Source organism: Pipistrellus kuhlii, unplaced genomic scaffold (genome assembly GCF_014108245.1).
Source record: "Pipistrellus kuhlii isolate mPipKuh1 unplaced genomic scaffold, mPipKuh1.p scaffold_m20_p_3, whole genome shotgun sequence".
NCBI lineage: Eukaryota > Metazoa > Chordata > Mammalia > Chiroptera > Vespertilionidae > Pipistrellus > Pipistrellus kuhlii.
This window is the reverse complement of record NW_023425529.1, coordinates 83412352-83435834: the sequence shown is the minus strand read 5'-3', so window position 1 is coordinate 83435834 and position 23483 is coordinate 83412352. Positions and strand designations below refer to the sequence as shown.

The 23483-nt window shown below is 40.5% G+C and overlaps 1 protein-coding gene across 8 annotated transcripts in view; it reads right to left on the bottom strand.

The window, feature by feature from the left end:
• Positions 1 to 1244: 1244 nt before the first annotated feature.
• Positions 1245 to 23483, bottom strand: part of ERC1 (ELKS/RAB6-interacting/CAST family member 1) — a 411084-nt gene continuing 388845 nt past the window's right edge. For all 8 annotated transcript variants that reach the window (XM_045588387.1, XM_036459228.2, XM_045588382.1 and 5 more), the window contains one exon: positions 1245 to 6683. In XM_045588387.1, the coding sequence (XP_045444343.1) occupies positions 6546 to 6683 (138 nt within the window). In that variant the 3' untranslated portion in view covers positions 1245 to 6545. The remainder of the gene's footprint in view (positions 6684 to 23483) is intronic.

Below are 23483 nucleotides of genomic sequence, written 5' to 3'. Positions count from 1 at the left end.
CTAGGACACCTGGGGAGGTTGGCGGGGCTCAAGCCGCTTCCTCGGAACGCTCCCCACCCCAGGGTCCAACTGGTTCTTAATCAACTTTGAGCAAGCTTGAGATATTCCATCCCCCTAATCAAATAATAGCAGTTTTTTCCCAATTCAGAGGAAAAAAAGTTAATGAATGGCATTCTCAATGGCAAGTTCTCTCATATTTCCTTAAACCGCATAGTCTCTGCATCCATTTGTTGAAACCCAGGACTGGTAGGCCACAGACAGTGTAAACAAACAGTGGAAAAGATGAATGGGAAACCCTAGAGACAGCTGACCAGGGCGATCTGACAACTTCCTGGGGGGATTTTGTACCATGGGCGTAACTCTTTCTGCTGGGAAAGGGCTCAGAGGCCTGCCCCAGGCTTCGGTCCTGTGAATGGAAGGGTGAGGTCCCCATGGCCTCCACCTGGCGGCTCAGCTCGGGAGCAGCCAAGGGCTGCAGAGGGTGAGGCGGGCGGAGTCAGGTCACTGGGACCGTCTGCGAGGGACCCTGACGCTCTAGCTAAGCGCCAACGCACAGTGGGCAACAGAATTGACCAGGGAGGGAAGGAAATGCAGCAAGCAGGCTGGTTCTCTTCTGGGGTTGACAGAGAAATGAATCTAACACATTCTCATAAAAGAAGCTTCCCAGAACAATTTCTTATTGAGCATCAGGCCCCAGACAAATAGCAAGGTTGGACGTTCTTGAAGCACAGGGTCTCATGGCTCCATCACTGTTGGTATCTGCGCTCCTGCTGAGTGGCAGCTCACACACCCCACGGTTAATACGTCAGAACACCCCCAATTCTTAAGAAAACCCTGTCAGGCTGGGACCCTCCTCACTGTCTGCCATCTGAGTGGGAGCCGCTATGCTGGCCCTCAGCAGAGTGTGTGCTCTATGCCAGGAAGTTAATCAGAAACGGGGAACCTGGCTCGGCCCAGGGTGAGGAAGGAACGGGGAGGTGGAAAAGGCTGCCAATCGAGTGTAAGTGGGAACCTAACGGAGGCTCGCTCTTCTCTCTGAGACCACCCCGCCAGCCTGTCTGGGCGGAGGTGCTGCCAACTCCTTGCCCCCCTGCCCCCTAGGGACGGGCACCCTGGTTCTCGGCTACCTACCACCAGGGCTGACCCCTTGGGGACTGCTGGCCTCCCCCTGCTTTTCTCCCGTCTGAGGCCACAGCTCCCTTGAAGTATCAGACTAAATAAGACTCAAAGAAAGACACAGCACATAATTTTTAAATAATTTTATAAGTTCCCGATGGATTTAGTTTGTGAATATAAAACAAAACAAAACAAAGTGTTTACAATAATTATCAAGGCAAAGTTGACTATAACACAATTTCTCTGTAGTGTCATTATCCTGTCAGTAATGCGACTGGCCACCACACACACACACACACACACACACACACACGCACGCACGCACGCACATGCACACGCACACGCACACTTGAAGGCAGCAGGTGCATTTGCATCACAGACACCACCATTGCGGCTGCTACTGTCACCAAAAGGAACTCAAGCTACAAGGAAACAGTGCCCAGCCCCCTCCCCCAGCTCCTCACTAAAGTGCAGCACTTCTCTTCTGGAGCGAGGGGTGCATGTCCCAGGGAGACTCCGTCCCATCCTGGACACCCTGCTGTTGGGCAGGTGCGGGGCTGGTCCTGCACAGCCATCAGGCCAGAGGCCGGTGTGCTGCCTCAGTGGGCTGGCGGCCTGGCTTAGAGGGTGATGCAATACTGGTGTGGTGTGAAACGGCTGGGCTCGGAGGGCTGGCTCAGGCCCAGGGCCGGATTCTCTGGCTTCAGCGGGGTTCACTTCCCTTCTGACGATGGCATCTAGAGGGGGTGGGGGGGAGGGCCACAGAGGCGGCCTGGGCCCAGGAGATCTGGGACTAAACATCTTAAAGGGAAAGAATCTAGGACTGAAGCCAGAAGGAACTGAGATCTGAGTATAACGCATTCACCGGACTGCAGGCTCTGGGCTGCCAGTGCTTGGCCCATGTGGGATGGTCACTGGATGATATAGCACCAAGTGGGCACGAGAGAGGTTCTGTGGCCTGAACAGGGCTGCTCTTCAGAGGCAAGCCCCGGTTGCCACATAGTATTAGGCACACTGAGCTGGGACCAACGTGGGGGTGAGAGTGGCTATGGGGTCACAAACTACCCAGAGGTCCTGGCGATGGACAGGAAAGCGCTGGCACGACTGGAACTCTGAGGCCCAGATTCCCATTCCTTTCCCCCGGCAGCTGTCTTTCCGCCGCGCAGTCACTGCCGGAGGGTGGTCCTTGGACTTCCCAAGAGGCCAGCCCAGCTGCCACCTAAGCCAGCTTAGGAGGAAGGGCGGAGTTCGGCTGCCCCATAGCTTGAATTCCTTTTACATGATATTGATTTGCATTTTTAAAAACACAGCTCTTTAATTTTTCAGTTCTACAACTACTTTTTAATATCTTAATAATTTCAACAATGGACACAATGTAACTGCCCAAATTCTCTGAGCCACACAGACAGTATTGACAAGCAGAGAAACAAGAGAGGAGGTGGGATGGGACAGAAACCAGCTCCCCACAAATCAGTCCTAAAACCACCTCTCCCCCGAGTCGGAGGAGAAATACCTACATTAAAGTCACAGTACTCACTACACACATTGGGGGGAATCAGGAGACACTTGGTTACAGTTTTGACACTAAAAAGTTTGGAAACAGTTTTTGCTTAAAAAGAGTAAAGACAGCCATTTTGTTCAGAAGGATTTCCTTGTGTGTTTTTCTTGCCCAAGTATTCCCTTAGTTCACATGGAGGAAACTCCGGATTCCTTTAAAACATTTCTTTAAATGGTTGAAATCACTCTGAGAGCCCAGGGACTGGCAGTGACAGGGGATGCGTGGCCTTGCAGGCCTTGCAGAGGGCAGCGTGCTGCCTGCACCCACTCCCTCCTCATCTCCCTTTCCATAGTCCTAAGCGTTCGCAGGTGGGGAGATGAGGCCGGGGAGGCAGACGTGAGAGTTACTGATATTGCTGATACAGGGCTCACGGGAACTTAGCAGGCGTCACAGGAGGGTCACAGTCTATGTGGTGACACATTCCTCCATTTGCTCTTTCCTCAAAGACCCTGCGGGTGGCCCGCGGGCCTCTGCTCTGATGTGGTCAAACAGAAGGGCAGGAGGGGTCTGGGAACAGCAGGACTCTCTAGCAGCAAATCCAAATGCCAATCCTGACCATCAGCTCCGTGCTGACTTCTTCCTCTGAGGAGTGGGTGAGCCAATGAGCTCCTCATGAAAAACCAGACAGACTTTTACTCACGAAAGTGCCACTAGTGACACTGAAGATAGTTTGGGTCTAGTATGCCTTACTAGCATTTTTAAAGCCCGAGTGTAAGAAAGAGGAAAAGGAACTTAGGTCTTCTTTAGATTGTAATGTACAAGGTCAAAAGTTAGACGTGGGATGGATTTCAGGATTCCCATGCACATTTCTTAATATGTTAGAGCCCACTTAAAGTCCTTTCTATTTCAAATGGTGTCCAAAGTCCTTGTAAAATCTCAGTTCAATACTTCATCACGGACTCAATGAGTACCTGGGACAGAGGTATATGAAAAGATGAAGTCACATTTTCTTTCTTTAGTCATGTGCTCCAGGTTGGATTCCACCCACTCTTCTTCTTGTCCCCTTTATGATGATCTTCATTCGGGGTACAAATATTTAGGTGTTAAGGGGCAACTAGGCTTGCCAATGGGATGAATGAGTTTGGTGAACATTATAGGCAACCTTCACTGAGTTTTCAAGACTACACACAGACATTTGGTAGTAGCTGAGGGACCTGTGAGACCTTGGCAAATCATGAAAAGGTCACAAAACGATAGTCCTTGTGTGATGGGAACTCTGCATTTAGTAAATGCTGGCTCGATGAATGATTTAAACTCAGTAAGATACTCTAAACACCAGATAGAAACTGTATAGACTTTGTACCTATTATGTAAATACAGGTCATGTTCACCACTGAACTTTAGCCAGAGCCTAATTCATTCAGGTCCAAAAAGTCCCCAGAACCATTTGAGATACAAGGAAGAATGAACGAGACTCCCTGCTTTGGCTCATAAAAACCAGACATATGCTGTCTGCCCCAGAGATGACTCTTCTTGGGAGCCCTTGTCCAGAGGACTCCCATAAGGTTTTAGAGGGAGAGCAACAGAAGGGGTTGAAATGAAGACAGGAAGGAAGAAGGTGCACTGAGAATTATTCAACATGTGGGCAACAGGGGCAGGTATTGTATTTGTTGGTAAAGGCCAAACCAGTGGGACCCAGAGAGAGATCTGATTGATGCCTTCCCTTGCCAGATCAGCTAGACCAAGGCCAGCTATGCCAGGCCAGGCCACTTCTCTGGGCATGGCTTCTTCTGCTTTCTGTTCTGCTGTGGTCCTGTGAAGGCTGTTATCATACCTCAATTCTTTGTCTTATGGCATTTAAAGTGAGATTCTAATACTCCACTCTAGAATACTAGAGGCTATCTGCATGATTTATGGGCAGTGCAATAAATAAATGAAATTGAGGTAATTGACCACAAATGACCACCACTTAATGTCTAACCCCTGTGCCCCGACTCCGGCCAGCCTGGCTATCAGGAGGCATCTCAGTAAGAACTTTATGAGCAGAGTCCATTTAAGCCTTTGATAAGGAGCACTCTACAGCTTCTCACGGGGAGGGAAGGGGGTGCTTTACAGCAGGAGTCAGGGCAGCTGGAGATTCGACCATATAAGTTAATGAGACAGTCAGGGCTTGTGGAGGGAAGACACTGCACTGACGGCCGTGACGGCTTTCCAGGAGCATCAGACTCTGAGGGTGAGGAACTGGCAAAGGGCAGAGAAGAAAGTGCAAGACACGGCATTTAGCCCAGCAACTCTTATCAGAAGAGGTGGGTGTCTGGTGGAGGTCTGGTCACAGAGGTGGTCAAAGGCCTGGATTTTGGTTAAGTGGTCTATTTCTTGGTGCCTGATTTTGTTTATCACTGTCATTGTCTATGCATGGGGAAAATGCTCTTCAAAACGCCAGTTATCTTCAAGTGAATTTGCAACTTTGGGGTCAATTTTCTCACCTGTGACATGGAGCTGGCCAAGTTCCACGCGGTAACACCACCTACTCTAACAGGCCCCTGGACAGTGTGCTCCCTCAGGGCAGCAACATGCAAACGTCCTGAATCACCAAATGGCAAGTAAGTGACTCAGCCCCAGCCCCAAACCATCAATTCTATTATAGCGAGAAGTGAGATATGCTGATTTAAGAAAGGTTTTCTGGAAAAGATATCTTCGATTAAGTTGGGGGAGTCGAAGAGTATGCCTCTTGCTGCTTTGACTAAAGCAGGTATGTCTCATAGAATCCTTTATACCTCTCCTCCATTGTTCCCCCAAGGACGACTGCCTAACAGTAGGCATTTCATACATATTCTTTGAATGAAAGAATGGAGGAAGGAATGTGTGTGGCACGAGAACATTCATTTGTGTCAGAGGAGGTTCCAGGCAATGCATGAAGCTAAGGTTCTATGCATGCAAATCAAGAGGTAAGCTACAAGGGTGGAAGGTGGGTCAGAGAGTTCAGTGACGGCTGGGCGTGGAGCATGGTGGGGAAGGCAGAAGCATTCTTCTGGGGCTCAGAGGCCTGAGGAGGGAGATGTTCAGGAGAAAGAGCCTGACCCTGGCAATGGCCATCTCCAGAAGCAGAGCTGGTGATGACAGTGCCTCACGTCAAACCCCTCTTCTCTTTCCAATAGAGATACACGATCTAAGTAAAAGGCCAAAGGTCTCACACAAGAGGACTAGGGGGAGAACTGCTTGCACCACCCTGCCGTTAACTGGTCGAGGACAAGAGCACGCATAAGCGAGACAGACAGGGCTGGGTGTCAGTGTGCACCGAGCCACCAGGAGCCTGCATGCGGCTGCCCCGCATAGAACACTGCAGATGAAAGTAAACACAAGAGACAGTGTAAGAAGAGTCAGTTGTCTGTTTGTCCCTGTTCTCTCTTTAACCCTCTCTCTTTTTCTAATAATATCTTTTTGAGATTTAAAAAAAGCCTTTTAGGAGAAAGCACCTGTTGTGATTAGGACACTCAGCTCTCTTGTCCATGCGGAAGCATTCTCTCAGTATGCTGAACTCCAAGTAGGTTCTAGGTTTAGTCCCCACATTGAGGACACAAGTAAGAGGCTCCCTACTCCATGACCCTATGCGGGCAGAGCCACCAGCTTCCAGAATTCTCCACTGTTGATGACCAGATGGTGGTTCCTCAGGGAGACTTGGCCACTTACCCACCTTGGACATAAAAAAAAATAAGCGTCTAGACAACATCCAAAGGCGAACAGCAGAGTAAGATGGCAGATGTAGAAGTGGCGCTGGAATCGCACTGGAAGAACTAACCACAGTAGGACAGAGTTCGTAGTGTTTGCAGAGGTCAGGAAGTATCTGGGTGCCTGTCCTCATAGTTCGCTTTTCTTGGCTCCTGGGCTCACTGCACTGGGCTGCTGGCTGGCCGCTCCCCACGAAGCGGGGTCAGGATGATTCTTCCAGTGCGTTGACCACTTGCTCCAGGATGTCGGGGCAATGGTCTGCGATCTGCTGGAGAATGGCGTTGGCAAACTCCTGCAGCTCTGCATTGTCCCGCTCACCTTTTTCTAATTCACTCTGAAGCTGAAAGGGAAAGAAAAAGTGGATTTCAGATAAAAGAAAACAATCCTACTTACATTGAGTTAAGAATTATTGTTTATCAATAAAGAAATGATATTGCAACAACATGGATGAACCTGGAAGGCATTATGCTAAGTCAGTGGTCGGCAAACTCATTAGTCAACAGAGCCAAATATCAACGGTACAACAATTGAAATTTCTTTTGAGAGCCCAATTTTTTAAACTTAAACTTCTTCTAATGCCACTTCTTCAAAATAGACTTGCCCAGGCTGTGGTATTTTGTGGAAGAGCCACACTCAAGGGGCCAAAGAGCTGCATGTGGCTCACAAACCGCAGTTTGCTGACCATGGTGCTAAGTGAAATAAGCCAGACAGAGAAAGACAAAGAGTGCATGGTATCATTTATATGTGAAATCAGGGGGAAAAAGTTGAACTCTTAAAATCAGAGAGTAAAATGATAGTTGCCAGGAGGCTGGGGAATGGGGCAATGAGGTCGTTAAAAGGGTACAGACTTTCAGATATAAGATGAATATGGCCTGAGGGTTTAAGGTTAAACATGGTGACAAGAGTTGTTTACACTGTAATAAATAATAGAAATTTGCTGAGAGAGTATAACCTAAATATTCTTATAAAGACAAAAAGTAACTATGTGAGATGAATGTGTTAACTAGATTGTGAGAATCCTTTCATGATGTATAAGTATATCAAATCATCACACTTTAAATATATCACAATTTTGTCAATTATACCTCAATAAAGCTTAAAAAAGAAAATGATAAAAGAGACACTTTCTATGCGAAGTCTTCCCACATGTAAATTAACAACCAGGAAAATATAAAAGTAAATACCAAATGACTTTTCATGAAAATAAGATCTAAAGAAGTTAGTGACGAGTCCAAGTTCCAAGGGTTGTATTTGCAGAGCTGGGACTCCAAGCCCAGTCCTCTGGCTCCAGGTGGAATGCTCTCTCCACTGTGCCCCAGCATCACACCCCTGCTCAGTACAGGAATGCTCGCAGACAGGATCTGAGTCTTGCATAATGGGCCTTGACTTAGGGAAACTTAGAATGTAAAGACTTCCCCCGTTTTATATATCACTTGTATTCAGTGCATTAGACAATCCTCCTTAAGCCTGTTAATTTGGTCATGAGGTAGTCTTCTGTCTGTTTAGGAGTAAGTATATTTCTAACTTCTTATTGTTTCAAACACTCTCTTTGACATTCCTACAAGCATCAAACTGACATTTATTAAGGACCTGGTCTTGGTTCTTGCTCTGAAGACCCATATAGGTTAATAAAAGAGACAAACACATAAACAGATCATTACAGCTCTGCATGGTGAGGGCAGTAACTGAGGCGTGAACACATGCTACACGGGAAGACGGAAAAATGACTGTTTTATCCTGGAGGAGTCCGAGAAGATGTTACTAAAGGCAACATGTGATTTGGATCTTGACAGCCGAATAGGAGTTTGGGAGATCAAAGACAGAGGAGGCTTTCAAACAGATGAAACAAGTGCAGATGCATAGAGCTATGAAAGGGCTTGGCACAGACCTAGGGAAGAGTGAGATGCTCAATATGGCTGGAGCACAAGTGGGGTTGGGTGGAGAACCATAGAAAACTGAAGAGACAGACTGGGGCCAGATTGTGTATGTAAAGCTAAGGAGCTTAGATTTAATCTTATTAAAACAACAACAACGATAGCAAAAGGAAGTCCAAGAGTTTTTAAACAGTACAGAGACATATCGGTTCATTTTCTTAGAAGATAGCTATAAAGATAAAAACATTAGACTGAGTGGAAAAAAAGAATATGTGAAGTGAGGTAACTGAACAAGCCCAGGTGAATCAAGGAGAGTGCAACGAAGGTGAGGTCTGGGCACATGAAGAGAAACAGACATTTGTAAGACTTTGCGAAGGTAGTACTGATAGGTGGAGTTAAGAGACAGAGAATGGAGAATAATTTTGACAGTTATAGCTGTGGATTTTAGACAAATCAGATAGAAAATACAGGAAGCAGAGCTGATATTAGGCAAAGAGAGAAATTAAAAATTGAGTTTAAAGTGTAATTAAGAACATAGGCTCCAGAGAGTTAGGCTGCCTGGGTTTCAATGTCTGCTCTGCCAATTATAGTTTGTATGACCTGGACATCTTTGAGCCTCGGTTTACTCATGTAAAATGGGGCAATAACATTTATAGAAGGTTTTAAAGATTTAATGAGGTATTCCTGTAAAGTGTAGTATAATGCCTGACACATAGAAAATGCTTGATAAGTGTTACATGTCATTATAATAATTGTTAGTTACTGTTGTTTTTATGAAATTGGTAAGATTATCCAAAAAGAGCATGTAGATTAAAAAGCACAGAGAATTAAGTTCTAACTACAGTGTTGATAGAATCTAGATGCTCTGAGCCAAGAATTAACATGCTGCTGCTTCAAATATATCAACGAGCTGGGAACAGATTCAGCAATCTTTTTTCTGCTAAATGTTGACTAAAAGATCAAGACATGCAAGGGCTAGATTTAGACCACACTAATTCTTGGTGCATATCAAGGCCTGGCTGTGTCACATAAATATAAATCTCTGAAATGGGAAAACCAAAGAGGTCAGGTGCCTTGGAAATACAGCTACACAGAATATAACCCAGAAATACTGCTATGTGAAAAGGCAATAACTCTCCTCATTCATTTTGAAGTCAGTCATTCAAAATCATTGAGAAGCCGAAACCAGTTTGGCTCAGTGGATAGAGCATCAATCTGCAGACTGAAAGGTCCCAGGTTTGATTCCGGTCAAGGGCATGTACATTGGTTGTGGGCACATCCCCGATAGGGGATGTGCAGGAGGCAGCCTGTTGATCTCTCTCTCTCATTGATGTTTCTAGCTTTCTATCCCTCTCCATTCCTCTCTGTAAAAAATCAATAAAAATATTTTTGAAAAATATCAGTGAGGAGAATGTCAGGTTGTATTGCAGATTGAATGTCAGATTGAATGGTTGAATGTCAGATTATTTTTGGGAATATTTGAACAACTCTGGTTTATGTTCTGAGCCAGGTTATCTGTACTTGACTCTACAAGTCACATATTTATCTCCCATGAAATATTTTATATTCTATTTGGCTTCTGCTATGTTAAGTAAATGCAAAGTTACTAATGGATACATTTTAGTTTAATAACATTTTTCAGGATTGCAATACTTGGATTTACTAATAACAAGTATTACACCTGCACTGTAAAAAGTTTGGAAAAGAAAAGTACAAAGAAAAACACACACCTATAACATCAGGAGATAACCACTGCTATATATTTTGTTATATATTCTTTGAGACTTTTATTTTATACTAGAGGCCCAATGCAGGAAATTTATGCACAGGAGGAGCGGGGGAGAAGGAGGGTCCACAGCTCAATCTGCACCCTTTCCAATCTGGGACCCCTTGGGGGATATCTGATTGCCTCTTGCAATCTGGCTCCTAACCACTTGCCTGCCTGTCTGCCTGATCGCCCCTAACCCCTCTGCCTGCCTGATCGATCCTAACCACCTTTGTCTGCCTGCCTAATTGCCCCGAACTGCTCCCCTACCAGCCTGATCGCCCCAACTGCTCCCCTGCTGATCTGATCGTCCCTAATCGTCTCTGCCTTGCCCTGCACCCAGGACCCAGGATTCCCTCCTCCAGAAGGTTGCAGGCACCTGGGACCTAGTCTTCCTTCCCTCTGGCCGGCCACAGGCACCAGGACCCGGGCCAGCTTTCACCCAGGCCGGCCATAGCCACAGGGGACTGTAGGCAGGCTGCTTCTCCCTGGCTGCAGCTGCTGGCACTCAGAACCACAGGGTGGGCGGCTTGTCCCTCTCCCAGGCTGCATACTGGCTGGTCCCCATTCCTCTCTCCCCAGTGTTGTGTCTGAGCCCTTATGGCATGATGGTGTGAGGGCGTGACAACCATATTAGCTCTATATTATATAGGATGTATATGTGTGTGTGTGTGTATATATGTGCATATATATAATTTTAGAAACAAAATGGCAATGATATTTATAATTTTTAAACTATAAATAATCTATATAATATATAGGTAATGATATCAATATATTTCTACCTAAAAGTATACTATAAATACATTTCTTTTCCTTTTAAAAAAAAAAAAATATATATTTTGTTGATTTCAGAGAATAAGGAATAGGGAGAGAGAGATAAGAATATCAATGACTAGAGAGAATCATCGATTGGCCACCTCCTGCATGCCCCACACTGGGGATTGAGCCTACAACCTGACAGGGAATTGAACTGTGACTTCCTGGTTCATAGGTTGACACCCAACCACTAAGCAACCCAGGCTAGGCTATAAATATATTTCCAAATCAAATTCCAACGACTCCTTTTGGAACTTGGTAATGAACTCTAAAATGTATCCAAAAATGTAAATATATAAGAAGAACTGAGAAAATATTTTATTTTTTAATCTTCATCTGAGGACTAATTTTTTTTTTTTTAAAGAGGAAGGAGAGAAAAATCAATTGGTTGCCTTCCATATGCACCCTGACCAGGGATTGAACCTGCAACCTATGTATGTGCCCTGACCAGAATTGAACCTGCAACCTTTTGGTGTAGGGGTTGACGCTCATAACAACTGAGCCACTGGGCCAGGGCCCAAGAAAATATTTTAAAGAAAGAAAGATGATGTAGGACTTGCTCTACCCAATTATAAAACATACTACAAAAATATACTAAAGGTATTTATTGATAGAACTTGATCAGTGAAATTATGATCTAAAGACATTAGAAATCAATGACTATTTTAGGTTGACTGGACCTAGCTGTATTTAGATTCCTGCTCATTCCATACATAAAACATAAACTTCAAACTGACTAAAGGCCTAAATTTAAAAATTACACTGTGAATATGCATTCTTTTTAAGTGCACATGGAACATTCTTTAGGATACATGATATGTTAGGTCACAAAACAAGTCAATAAATTTAAGGAGACTAAATCTCGTCAAGCATCTATTCTGACCACAATGGTATGAAACTAGAAATCAATTATAAGAAATAAACTCACAAATATATGGAGATTAAACAATATGCAACTGAAAAACCAAATGGTTAAAGAAACAAAAAAAGAAATAAAATACCTTGAGACAAATGAAAATTGTAATACAATACACCAAAATTTATGTGATATAACAAAACCAGTTTTAAGAGGAAAAATCATAGAGATAAATGCCTACATTAAGAAAAAAAAAAGGAAGATTTCAAATACACAAACTAACTTCATACCTCAAGGAACTAGAAAATGAAGAACAAACAAAGCCCAAAGTTAGTAGAAGGAAAAAAATTACAAAAATTAGAGTGGAAATAAATTGCATAGAGACTAAGACAATCATGAAAAAGATCAATACAATTAAGAGCTGGCTTGAAAAGATAAACAAAATAGATAAACATTTAGCTAGACTTGTCAAGAAAATAAGAGAGCAGGCTCTAATAAGATCAGAAATGAAAAGAGAGATGTTATAACTGATCCCACAGAAATACAACGAATCACAGCAGATTACTATGAACAACTGTATGCTAACAAATTGGGAAGTCTAGAATAAATGGATAAATACCTGGAAACATAAAATATAGCGACTACGTCATGAAAAACCTAGAAAACCTGAACAAACCAAACACTATTAAAGAGACTAAATCAGTAATAAAAACCTCCAAACAAAATTCCAGGACCAGATGGCTTCACAGGTGAATTCTACCCCACATTCAAGGAAAAATTAATACCAATCCTTCTCAAACTCTTCCAAAAAATAAAAGTGGAGGGAAAACTTCTAAACTTATTTTACAAGGCCAGCATTACCCTGATACCAAAAACAGACAAGGACACCCTAAGAAAATTGCAGGCCAATACCCATGATACACACTAATGCAAAAGTCCCTCAACAAAATATAAGCAAACCAAATTCAACAATACATTAAAAGGATCAAATGAGATTTATTCCAGGAATGCAAAGGTATTTTAACATTTACTAATCAATAAATATGATACACCACATTAGAAAAGTAAAGGATAAAAATATATGATTCCAATAAATGTAGAAAAAGCATTTGACCAAAATCAACATCCATTTATCAATATGATAAGGACTTTTATGAAAAAGGGTTTAGAGAAAATATACCTTTATATAATAAGACCAAAGCTAACATACTCAAAGGTGTAAAGCTGAAAGCTCTCCTCTAAGATCAAAAACAAGACAAGGATTACCCACTTTGCCATTTTTATTCAACACAATATTAGAAGTAACAAAGCAATTAAACAAGAGAAAGAAATAAAAGGCAAATCAAAAGTAAAACTGACACTATGTGCAGATAACACATTATATATAGAAAATCCGGAAGGCTCCACACAAAACCCTGTTAAAACTAATAAATAAAATTAATATACAAAAATCTGTTGTGTTTCTATATACAAATAAAGAACTCAGAAAAACATATTAAGAAGGCAATCCCATTTATAGAACACATTTGTATGAAACCATGAAAGACCCCAAATAACTAAAGCAATCTTGAGAAAGAAAAACTAAGTTGGAGGCATCATGTTCCCTGATTTCAAACTATGTAAGCTATAGTAATTATAATGGTATGGTATTAGTATAAAAGTGGCACACAGGTCAGTGAACCAGAATAGAGAGCCCAGAAATATGGACAATTAAGTTATGACAAAGGAGTCAATACTATACAGTGGGGTAGGGATAGTCTCTTCAATAAATGGTGTTAGGAAAACTGGACAACAACATGCAAAAGAATGAAACTGGACCACTATCTAACACACCACATACAAATTAACTCAAAATGAATTAAAAACTTAAATGTAACACCTGAAATCTAAACAATTCTAGAGGAAAACATAAGCAGTAAGCTCCCTGACATTGGTCTTGGTGATGATTTTTAGATTTGACGTTAAAAACATATGAGAAGGTGCTCACCATCACTAATCATCTGGGAAATGCAAATCAAAACCACAATGAGCTATCACTTTACACCTGTTAAAATGGATATCATTATCCTGAGTGGCTCAGTTGGTTGGAGCACTGTCGCATATACCAAAAGGTGGCAGGTTTGATACCCAATCAGGGTACAGACCTAGGTTGCAGGCTTTTTTCCCCTGGACACATACGGAAGGCAAACAATCAATGTATCTCTCTCACACAATGTTTCTCTCTCTAGCTCTTCCTTCCTCTCTCTCTAACAAAACCAATAAAAACAGATCCTTGGGTGAGGATTAAGGAGACAAAAAAAAAAGAAAAGAAAAGAATGGTTACCATAAAAAGACAAGAAATAATAAGTATTGCTAACGATGTGGAAAAAGGAAACTCTGGTAAACTGGTGCAGTCTCTAGAGAAATCAGTATAAAGGTTCCTCAAAAAAAGTAAAAATAGAATTATAATATGATCGATCTATTCTACTTCTGGATATTTATCCAAAGGAAATAAAAACACTGAGAAAGATATACACAACACTGCCATTTTCACTGCAGCATTATTTACAATAGTCAAGACATATAAACAACCTAAGTGTCCAATTGATGGAAGAATGGATAAAGAAATATAACATATATACATACATACATATACAAACACAATGAAATATTCAAGCTATGAAAAACAAGGAAATTATGCCATTTGCAACAATATAGATAAAACTTATGGATAATAATATAGATAATACATATGTATGTATAAATGTTACATTTTCTTTATCAATTCTATCAAATAGACACTGAGGTTGTTTACATGTCTTGACTATTGTAAATAATGCTGCAGTGAACAGAAAGACAAAAACCATATGATCTCGTTTATTGTGAAACCTAAAGAAAAAGAACAACAACAACAAAAATCCAATATGAAATAATCGAGAGAACAGATTATTAAATTCCAGAGGTGGGAGATGAAGAGATGGAGGAAAAGGGTAAAGGGAGTTAAAAGGTACACATTTCCAATTATAAAATAAATAAATACTGGGGATGTAATATACAGCATGCTGATTGCAGTTAATAATACTATATTTGAAATATGGTAATAGTAGATTTTTAAAGTTCTGATCATAAAGTTCTGGCAGCTGAGTATTGATATATGAACCAGGAGGTCATGGTTGTGGACTCAATCCCCTGCAGGAGGCAGCTGATCAATGATTCTTTCTCATCATTGATGTTTCTTTCTCTCTCTCTCTCCCTCTCTTCCTCTCTGAAATCAATAAAAATATATTTTTTAAAAATTCTCATCACAAGAAAAACAATGTGTGAGTAGAGGTGGTGATGGATGGTAACTAGACTTACTGTGATGATCACATTGCAATGTACATAAATATCAAATAATTATGTTATATACCTGAAACTATTGTGATGATGTTTTATGTCAACTATAATTCAATATATTAAAAATTATATCATGAAAGTACTAGAAGCAAATTTAGGAGTATTTTTTATAATCTTGGATAGAGGACAGGTACAGCCTTTTATATTTTGCAATAGACTTAATTTTTGTATTCTCCCCTAACATACTATATGTTGAAATCCTAATCCCAATGTGATGGTATTTTGAGGTCCGGCCTTCGGGAGGTAATTTGGTCATGAAGGTAAAATGTTTATGAATGAGAATATTGGCATTATAAGAAGAGTTCAGAGAGTAGCTAGCTCTTTACACTCCGTGAGGGCAAAAGGAAAAGTCAGCAGTCTGTAATGACTCCGGTGAGCCAGACCATGGTGCATCATATTCTTGGACTTGCAGCCTCCAGAATGGTGAGAAATAAATTTCTGTTGTTGATCAGCCAGAGTGCATGATATTTTATTATAACAGCCTAAACTGACTAAGACAGGGGGTAATATGTTTAAAGAAAACTATAAAATGAAGAAAAAAGAGCAATTAGATTATATAGAAATTTAAATGATTGTAGGAAGTTAGAAGAGATACAACAAATTAAAATGCAAGTGATGACTTAAAAAACATTTATAATAAACTAGAGTGCACCGGTGGGATCCCTTGGCCTGGCCTGTGGGGATTGGGGCTGGGGAGGGACTGTGGGAGAACTCCAGGGCATGTTTGGCCTGTCTCACCCAGTCCCTATAGGCGGGTCCCCAGCAGCAAGCTAACCTACCTGTCAGAGCATCTGCCTCCTAGTAGTCAGTGTGCATCATAGTGACTGTTCGAATGGTCACTTAGCATATTAAGCTTTTATTACATAGGATAACACAAAGAACAAAAAGTCAAAGGACTTAAATCAATATATTATACAAATGGTACTGTAAGCCTAATAACCTAACAGAAAAATGGGCAGAGGATATCAATAAAAAACCCAGAGAAGAAATACAAATGGTTAATAAGCATATAAAAATACACAACTTCATTAAGAGTTAATAATTTTTCCCCCTTAACACATTGGCCAAAGTTTCAAAGCTTGTTAAAAATCAGTGTTGGTAAGGGAAGTGGGTACTCTTTCTATCACTATTGATGGGAATATAAATTGGTATAAAATATGGTCTTATCAACCAAATTTAATTGTATGCATCCTTTGATCAAATATTTCCACATTTAAGAGTATATTCCATAAAAATAGCAGAAAGTGGATCTTATTAGAAGCTTGAAAAGCTACAACTGAGGCAACCACCGAACAGCTGCAAGCCCCAGAACACCGGTCCCCAATTGGCGCAAACACGTGGTAGGGTCTACATTCCACCACAGAAAGGTCAGATTTCGCTTGGGATAAGGAGAGCGAGAACTACATAACCAGACATCCAGAGAAGAGAGACCATGGGGAGACAAAGAAACAGCCCACATATGAAAGAAAAGCAGGCATCATCAGAAAAGGAAGTAGAGACTAGCAACATGTCAGAGAAAGAATTCAGAGAAATGGTCATAAGGTGGCTGAAAAGAATGGAAGACAAATTCGACAATATGAGTAAGAACCAAGAGGAAATGAAGAAGAACCAAGAAAAAATGAAAAAATGACATTGCTGCTGTAAAACACTCAATAGAAAGCATATAGAGTAGACTAGAAGAAGCAGAGGACCGCATCAGTGAACTAGAATACAAGGTGGGGAAAAATACCCAATTAGAGCAGCTTTTAGAAAAAAAAAATTAAAAAGCTAAAGGAGAGCCTAAGGGAACTTTAGAACAATATGAAACAAAACAGCATTTGCATAATGGGCTTCCAGAAGGAGAGGAAACTGAGCAAGGAATAGAAAACCTGTTTGAAGAAATGACAGAAAACTTCCCTGATATAGGGAAGAAAACCCCCCACACAAATCCAAGAAGCTCACAGTCCCAAATAAGACGAACCCCAAAAGATCGACACCAAGGCATATTATAATTAAATTGGCAAACACTAACGACAAAGTAAGAATCTTAAAAGCAGCCAGAGAGAGAGAGAGAGAAAGTTACATCCAAAGAAACCCCCATCAGACTAGCAACTGATTTCTTAACAGAAACTCATCAGGCCAGAAGGGAATGAAATGAAATGAAATGAAATATACAAAGTCATGCAAAGGAAGGGTTTGAATCCAAGAATATTATACCCAGCAAGGCTATCAATCAAAATTGAAGGTGAAATCAGGAGCTTCACAGACAAAAAGGACTAAGGGAATTTATCACCACTAAACCAGCAATGCAAGAAATGCTAAAGGGTCTGCTTTAAAAAAAAATATAGGGAGCGAAAAAGGAACACAGGGGTAAAGAATAAGAATGGCGACAATTAAGTACCTATCAATAGTAACTATAAATGTTAATGGATTAAATGCCTCAATCAAAAGACACAGGGTAACGGATTGGATAGAAAATAAGACCCATATATCTGCTGTCTACAAGAAGCCCACCTCAGAAAAAAAGACGCTTACAGACTGAGGGTGAAGGGATGGAAAAAGGTTTTCCAGGAAAATGGAAATGAAAAAACAAACAACAACAACAACAACAACAACAACAAAAAAAAAACCTGAGGTAATAATACTTATATCTGACAAATTAGATCTCAAAGTGAAGGACATAACAAGAGATAAGGAAGGCCACTTCATAATACTAAAGGTAGCAATCCATCAAGAAGAAATAACTCTGGTAAACACATACACACCCAATATAGGAGCACCCAAATACATAAAAGACTCCTGGAGGATATCAAGGGAGAGATTGATAGCAATACACTCATAGCAGGAGACTTTAACACCCCACTATCATCAATGGACAAATATTCCAAACAAAAAATCAGCAAAATAACATCGATCCTAAATGACTCATTAGACGAGATGGAATTAATTGACATCTTCAGAACATTTCACCCCAAAGCCACAGAATATACATTCTTCTCAAGTGCACATGGGTCATTTTTAAAAATAGATCATATGCTGGGACATAGGCAAGGTCTCTTCAAATTCAAGAAGATAGAAATCATACCAAGTATCTTCTCTAATCACAGTGGCATAAAACTGGAAATCAACTACAATAAAAAAATCCAAAAAAATCTAACACATGGAGACTAAACAGCATACTATTAAACAATGACTGGGTTACCAGAGAGATCAAGGAAGAAATAAAAAACATCATGGCAACAAATGACAATGAAGACAAAACAATCCAAAATCTATGGGACACAGCGAAAGCAGTCTTGAGAGGGAAGTTCATAGCTCTACAAGCCTACTGCAAAAAACAAGAAACAATGGTAATAAATTACCTAACCCTACAAATCAAAGTGTTAGAAAGAGAGCAACAAGAAAGGCCCACTGTAAGCAGAGGAAGGAAATAATAAAGATCAGAGTGGAGATAAATGACCTAGAGATCCAAGAAACAATACAAAAGATCAACAAAACCAAGAGCTGGTTCTTTGAAAGGATAAACAAGATTGATGAACCTCTAGCCAGGCTTAGCAAGAAGCAAGGAGAGAGAACCCAAATAAACAAAACCAGAAATGAAAGAGGTAGAATAACAACAGACCCCACAGAAATACAAAGGATTGTTACAAAATACTACGAACAAATTTATTCCAACAAACTGGAGGAAATGGACATATTACTAAAAATATATAATCTTCCAAAACTCAATCAGGAAGAATCTAAACAGCTCAATAGGCCAGTAACTATGGAAAAACTTGAAACAGTCATCAAAAACTTTCCAGCAAACAAAAGCCTGGGGCCAGACGGCTTCACAGGAGAGTTTTACCAAACATTCAAGGAAGAATTAAAACCTATCTTCCTGAGACTATTCCAGAAAATTCAAGAGGAAGGAACGCTTCCAAGCTCCTTCTCTGAAGCCAGCATCACCCTAATACTAAAACCAGATAAAGAAAACACAATGAAAGAGAATTAAAGGCCAATATCTCTCATGAATATATCGTAGATGCCAAAATCTTAAACAAAATTCTAGCAAATCGGATCCAGCAGTACATCAGAAAGATCATACACCATGACCAAGTAGGATTTATCCCAGGAATTCAAGGACAGTACAATATCTGCAAATCAATAAATGTGATACATCACATAAACAAATTGAGAGATAAAAATCACATAGTCATGTCAATTGATGCAGAAAAAGCATTTGACAAAATCCAACACCCTTTCTTGATAAAAACTCAATAATGTGGGAATAGAAGGATCATACCTCAACATAATAAAAGCTATATATGATAAACCCACAGCTAACATCATACTCAATGAGCAAAAACTAAAACCATTTCCCTTAAGAACAGGAATAAGACAGGGATGCCCACTCTAACCACTCCTGTTTGACATAGTACTAGAAGTATTAGCCAATGCAATCAGACAAGAAGAAGAAATAAACGGCATCCAAATTGGAAAAGAAGAAGTAAATCTGTCCTTATTTGCAGATGACATGATATTGTACATAAAAAACCGAAAGACTCCATAAAAAAACTAACAGACTTAATAAACGAATTTGGCAATGTAGCAGGAAACAAAATTAATGCCAAGAAATCTATGGCATTTCTATACACCAATAGTGAATTTACAGAAAGAGAGACTAAAAAAGCAAGCCCATTTACCATCGCATCAAAAAAATTAAGATACCTAGGAATAAACTTAACCAAGGAGGTAAAAGACCTATAAGTGGAAAAGTATAGGATACTGGAGAGAGAGAGAGAGAGAGAGAGAGAGAGAGAGAGAGAGACATAAACAGATAAAGGACATACCATGTTCATAGATTGGTAGAATTAACATCATCAAAATGTCCATACTACCCAAAGCAATCTATAGATTCAATTCACTCCCCATTAAAATACCAACAGCATATTTCACAGACCTAGAAAGAACTCTCCAAAAATTCATCTGGACTTAAAAAAGACCCCAAATAGCCACAGCAACCTGAGAAAGAAGAATAAAGTAGGAGGGATCTCAATACCAGATTTCAAGCTGTAGTACAAAGCCACTATTCTCAAAACAGCCTGGTACTGGTACAAGAACAGACATATAGACCAATGGAATAGAATAGAGAATCTAGAAATCAATCTGAACCACTATGGTCAATTAATATTTGACAAAGGAGGCATGAACATACAATGGAGCCAAGACAGTCTCTTCAATAAGTGGTGTTGGGAAAATTAGACAGATACATGAAAAAAAAAAAAAAAAATGAAACTAGACCACCAAATTACACCATACACAAAAATAAACTCAAAATGGATACAGGACTTAAACCACAAAAATACTAGAGGAATCCACAGGCAGCAAAATCTCAGACATATGCCAAAAGAACTTCTTCACTGATACTGCCCCTAGGGCAATGGAAGCTAAAGAGAAAATAAACAAATGGGACTACATCAAAATGAAAAACGTTTTCACAGCAAAAGAAACCATCAACAAAACAACAAGAAAGCCCACTGTGTGGGAGAACATATTTTCAAATGTTATCACTGATAAAGGTTTAATCTCCAACATCTACAGACAACTTATACAGTTTAATAAAAGGAAGATAAATGATCCCCCCCCCCCCCCCAAAAAAAAAGGGCAATGGACCTAAATAGAATCTTTTCGAAAAAAGACAGAAGGCCAAGAGACACATGAAAATGTGCTCAAAGTCACTAATTATCTGAGAAATGCAAATAAAAATGACAATGCAGTACCATCTCACACTTGTCAGAATGGCTATTATCAACAAATCAACAAACAAGTGATGACGAGGATGCGGAGAAAAAGGAGCCCTTGTGCTCTGCTGGTGGGAATGCAAACTGGTGCAGCCACTGTGGAGAACAGTATGGAGTTTTCTCAAAAAACTAAAAATGGAACTCCCATTTGACCCAGTGATCCCACTCCTAGAAATATATCCTAAGAAATTGGAAACACCAATCAGAAAGGACATATGCACCCCTATGTTCATAGCAGCACAATTTATAATAGCTAAGATTTGGAAATAGCATAGGTGCCTGTCAGCAGATGACTGGATCAGAAAACTGTGGTACATCTACACAATGGAATACTATGCTGCCATAAAAAAGAAGGAATCCTTACCATTTGCAGTAACCTGGATAGAACTTGAGAACATTATGCTAAGTGAAATAAGCCAGTCAATAAAAGAAAAATACCACATGATCTCATTTATTTATGGATAATAAAGAACATTATAAATTGATGAACAAAAAGATAGATATTTAATAGACTGTCAACTTACAGTGGAAAGGTTAGGGAGATATGGAGGAGATAAGAGATCAACCAAAGGACTTGTATGTATGCATATAAGCATAACCAATGGATGCAAGACACTGGGGGGAAGGGCATGTATGGGAGTGAGGTGGGGGGGGGCAATGGTTAGATATGTACATATATAATATCTTAATAAAAAAAGAAAAAAAATTCAAACAATGTAAGCACAAGTATGTTTACCAAGGCAATTTGTAAGAGCAAAATTTATTAACAAACTCAGTATCAAAGAAGGGATGAGAGAGAGAGAGCTTTATGCTTGGACTTATGTATAAAAAATGTATGAAAGTGAAAACACAAAACTATTAGTGGCCAGTTTGAGTGGATGGAAGGACTCTCAGTTTTTCTCTGTATACTTCTGTATTGTTTAATACCACAAGCAACATCAATTTTATGACAAGAAATATGAATAAAAGTGTGTAATATAAATATTCAAAGCTGCATGCATTTTATGTATTATCATCATTATTATTTTAATTGTCACCCGAGGATATTTTTTCCACTAAGTTTTAGAGAGAGTGGAAGGGAAAGGAAGTGACAGAGAGAAACACTGATGCAAGAGAGATACATCAATTGGTTGCTTCCAGTATGCCCCGGACCAGAGCCAGGAGCCTGTGACTGAGGTACGTGCCCTTGATGGGAATCAAATCTGGGGCCCTCCAGTCCACAGGCCAACACTCTATCCACTGAGCCAAACCTGCTAGAGCAAAGCTACATGCATTTTAAATGTGTAATTCTTATAGTCTAAGATAGTGTTTCCCAAAGTGTGGTATGTGTACCCCCAGGGGTACAGGAAGAGTTTGGTGGGGGTACGCATTGCACCGGAAATTGGTGGGGATATGCACTTGCACCATACTTAGCTGCACCTAATTCTACATTCTCATGCGTACGAGGGGTACTCCGCATTACGAAAATTATAGAAGGGGTACACATATGTCAAAAGTTTGGGAAACATTGGTCTAAGACATTGAGAAAGAACAAATAGAAATGTATAAAATAGTATTCACTCAAAAAGTATTGATTGATTTGTCAATGAAAAGGAATGAAGTTCTGATACCTGCTATAATATGAGCCATAAAAAAAATTAGGTAAAAGAAACCAGTCTCAAAAGACCACAAATTGTATGATTCCGTTTTTATAAAATATCCAGAGAGATGAGTGATCACCTACGGCTAAGGTGAGATGGGGTCCTTGGGAGTGCCTGCTAAGAAGTATGCATTTCTTTTTGAAATGATAAAAATGTTTGAAAATTGACTGTGGTCATGGTTGCACCATTTGGAAAACATATTAAACCTAATGAATTGTACACTTTATGTGGGTTAATGTGTGGTGTGTGAACACTGCTTATTAAATGCCCATAGAGAGATATAAAGTGCTACTGCCTTCGGTGTGGACAAAAGGAGGAGCAGGGGAAAGTGCCTTGAAGATAGAAGGTGGCAGCTGACATTAGAGGGCAGAAGAGCACTGGTGCCTCCCGAAGGCTGAGCTCACAGGGATGCTCGGTCTTGGCAGAAGCAATACCAGCTCGTTGAGAGAGACCAAGGCCCCTGGGCTGGCTGGGCTTGGCACTGCCCCTCAGGGACCCTCCACCCCAGTCATTATGTGGCCTCAGGGAAGCCACACCTAGGGAACTGTGTTCCATTTCAGGCACCTCATTACTAGAAAAATGGAGACAAACTGGAATAAGTTCAAAGAAAAGTGGCAGCATGACTAAGAAGCTGAAAGATCCTTTTATGAGGCAGGATTAAAAGAACTAAACAGACTTGACTACTGCACACGAAGGGGAGGGAATGTGATTATTACCTACCAATGTTAAAGGGTGTAAACAAGAAGTGGCAGTGATTAGCGTTGGAGGAGAAAGTATAATGAAAGGTGCATGAAAAAGACCTGGGGGATGAAAAAACCCAGAGGTAGACTATAAAACAATGCCTTTTCCATGACTTAACCTTTTCTTTTTGCTTAGGAAAAAGTGTTTTAAAAAAATAAAGGGGATCAGCAAGAATCAAGCCAAAGATTTGGAACATAAAGTGACAGAAGACACTCCTCCACAGAAGCAAGAAGACAAGAGAATCCAGAAAGTTGAAGATAATGTAAGAAACCTCTGGGACAACTTCAAGTGAACCAACATAAGAATTA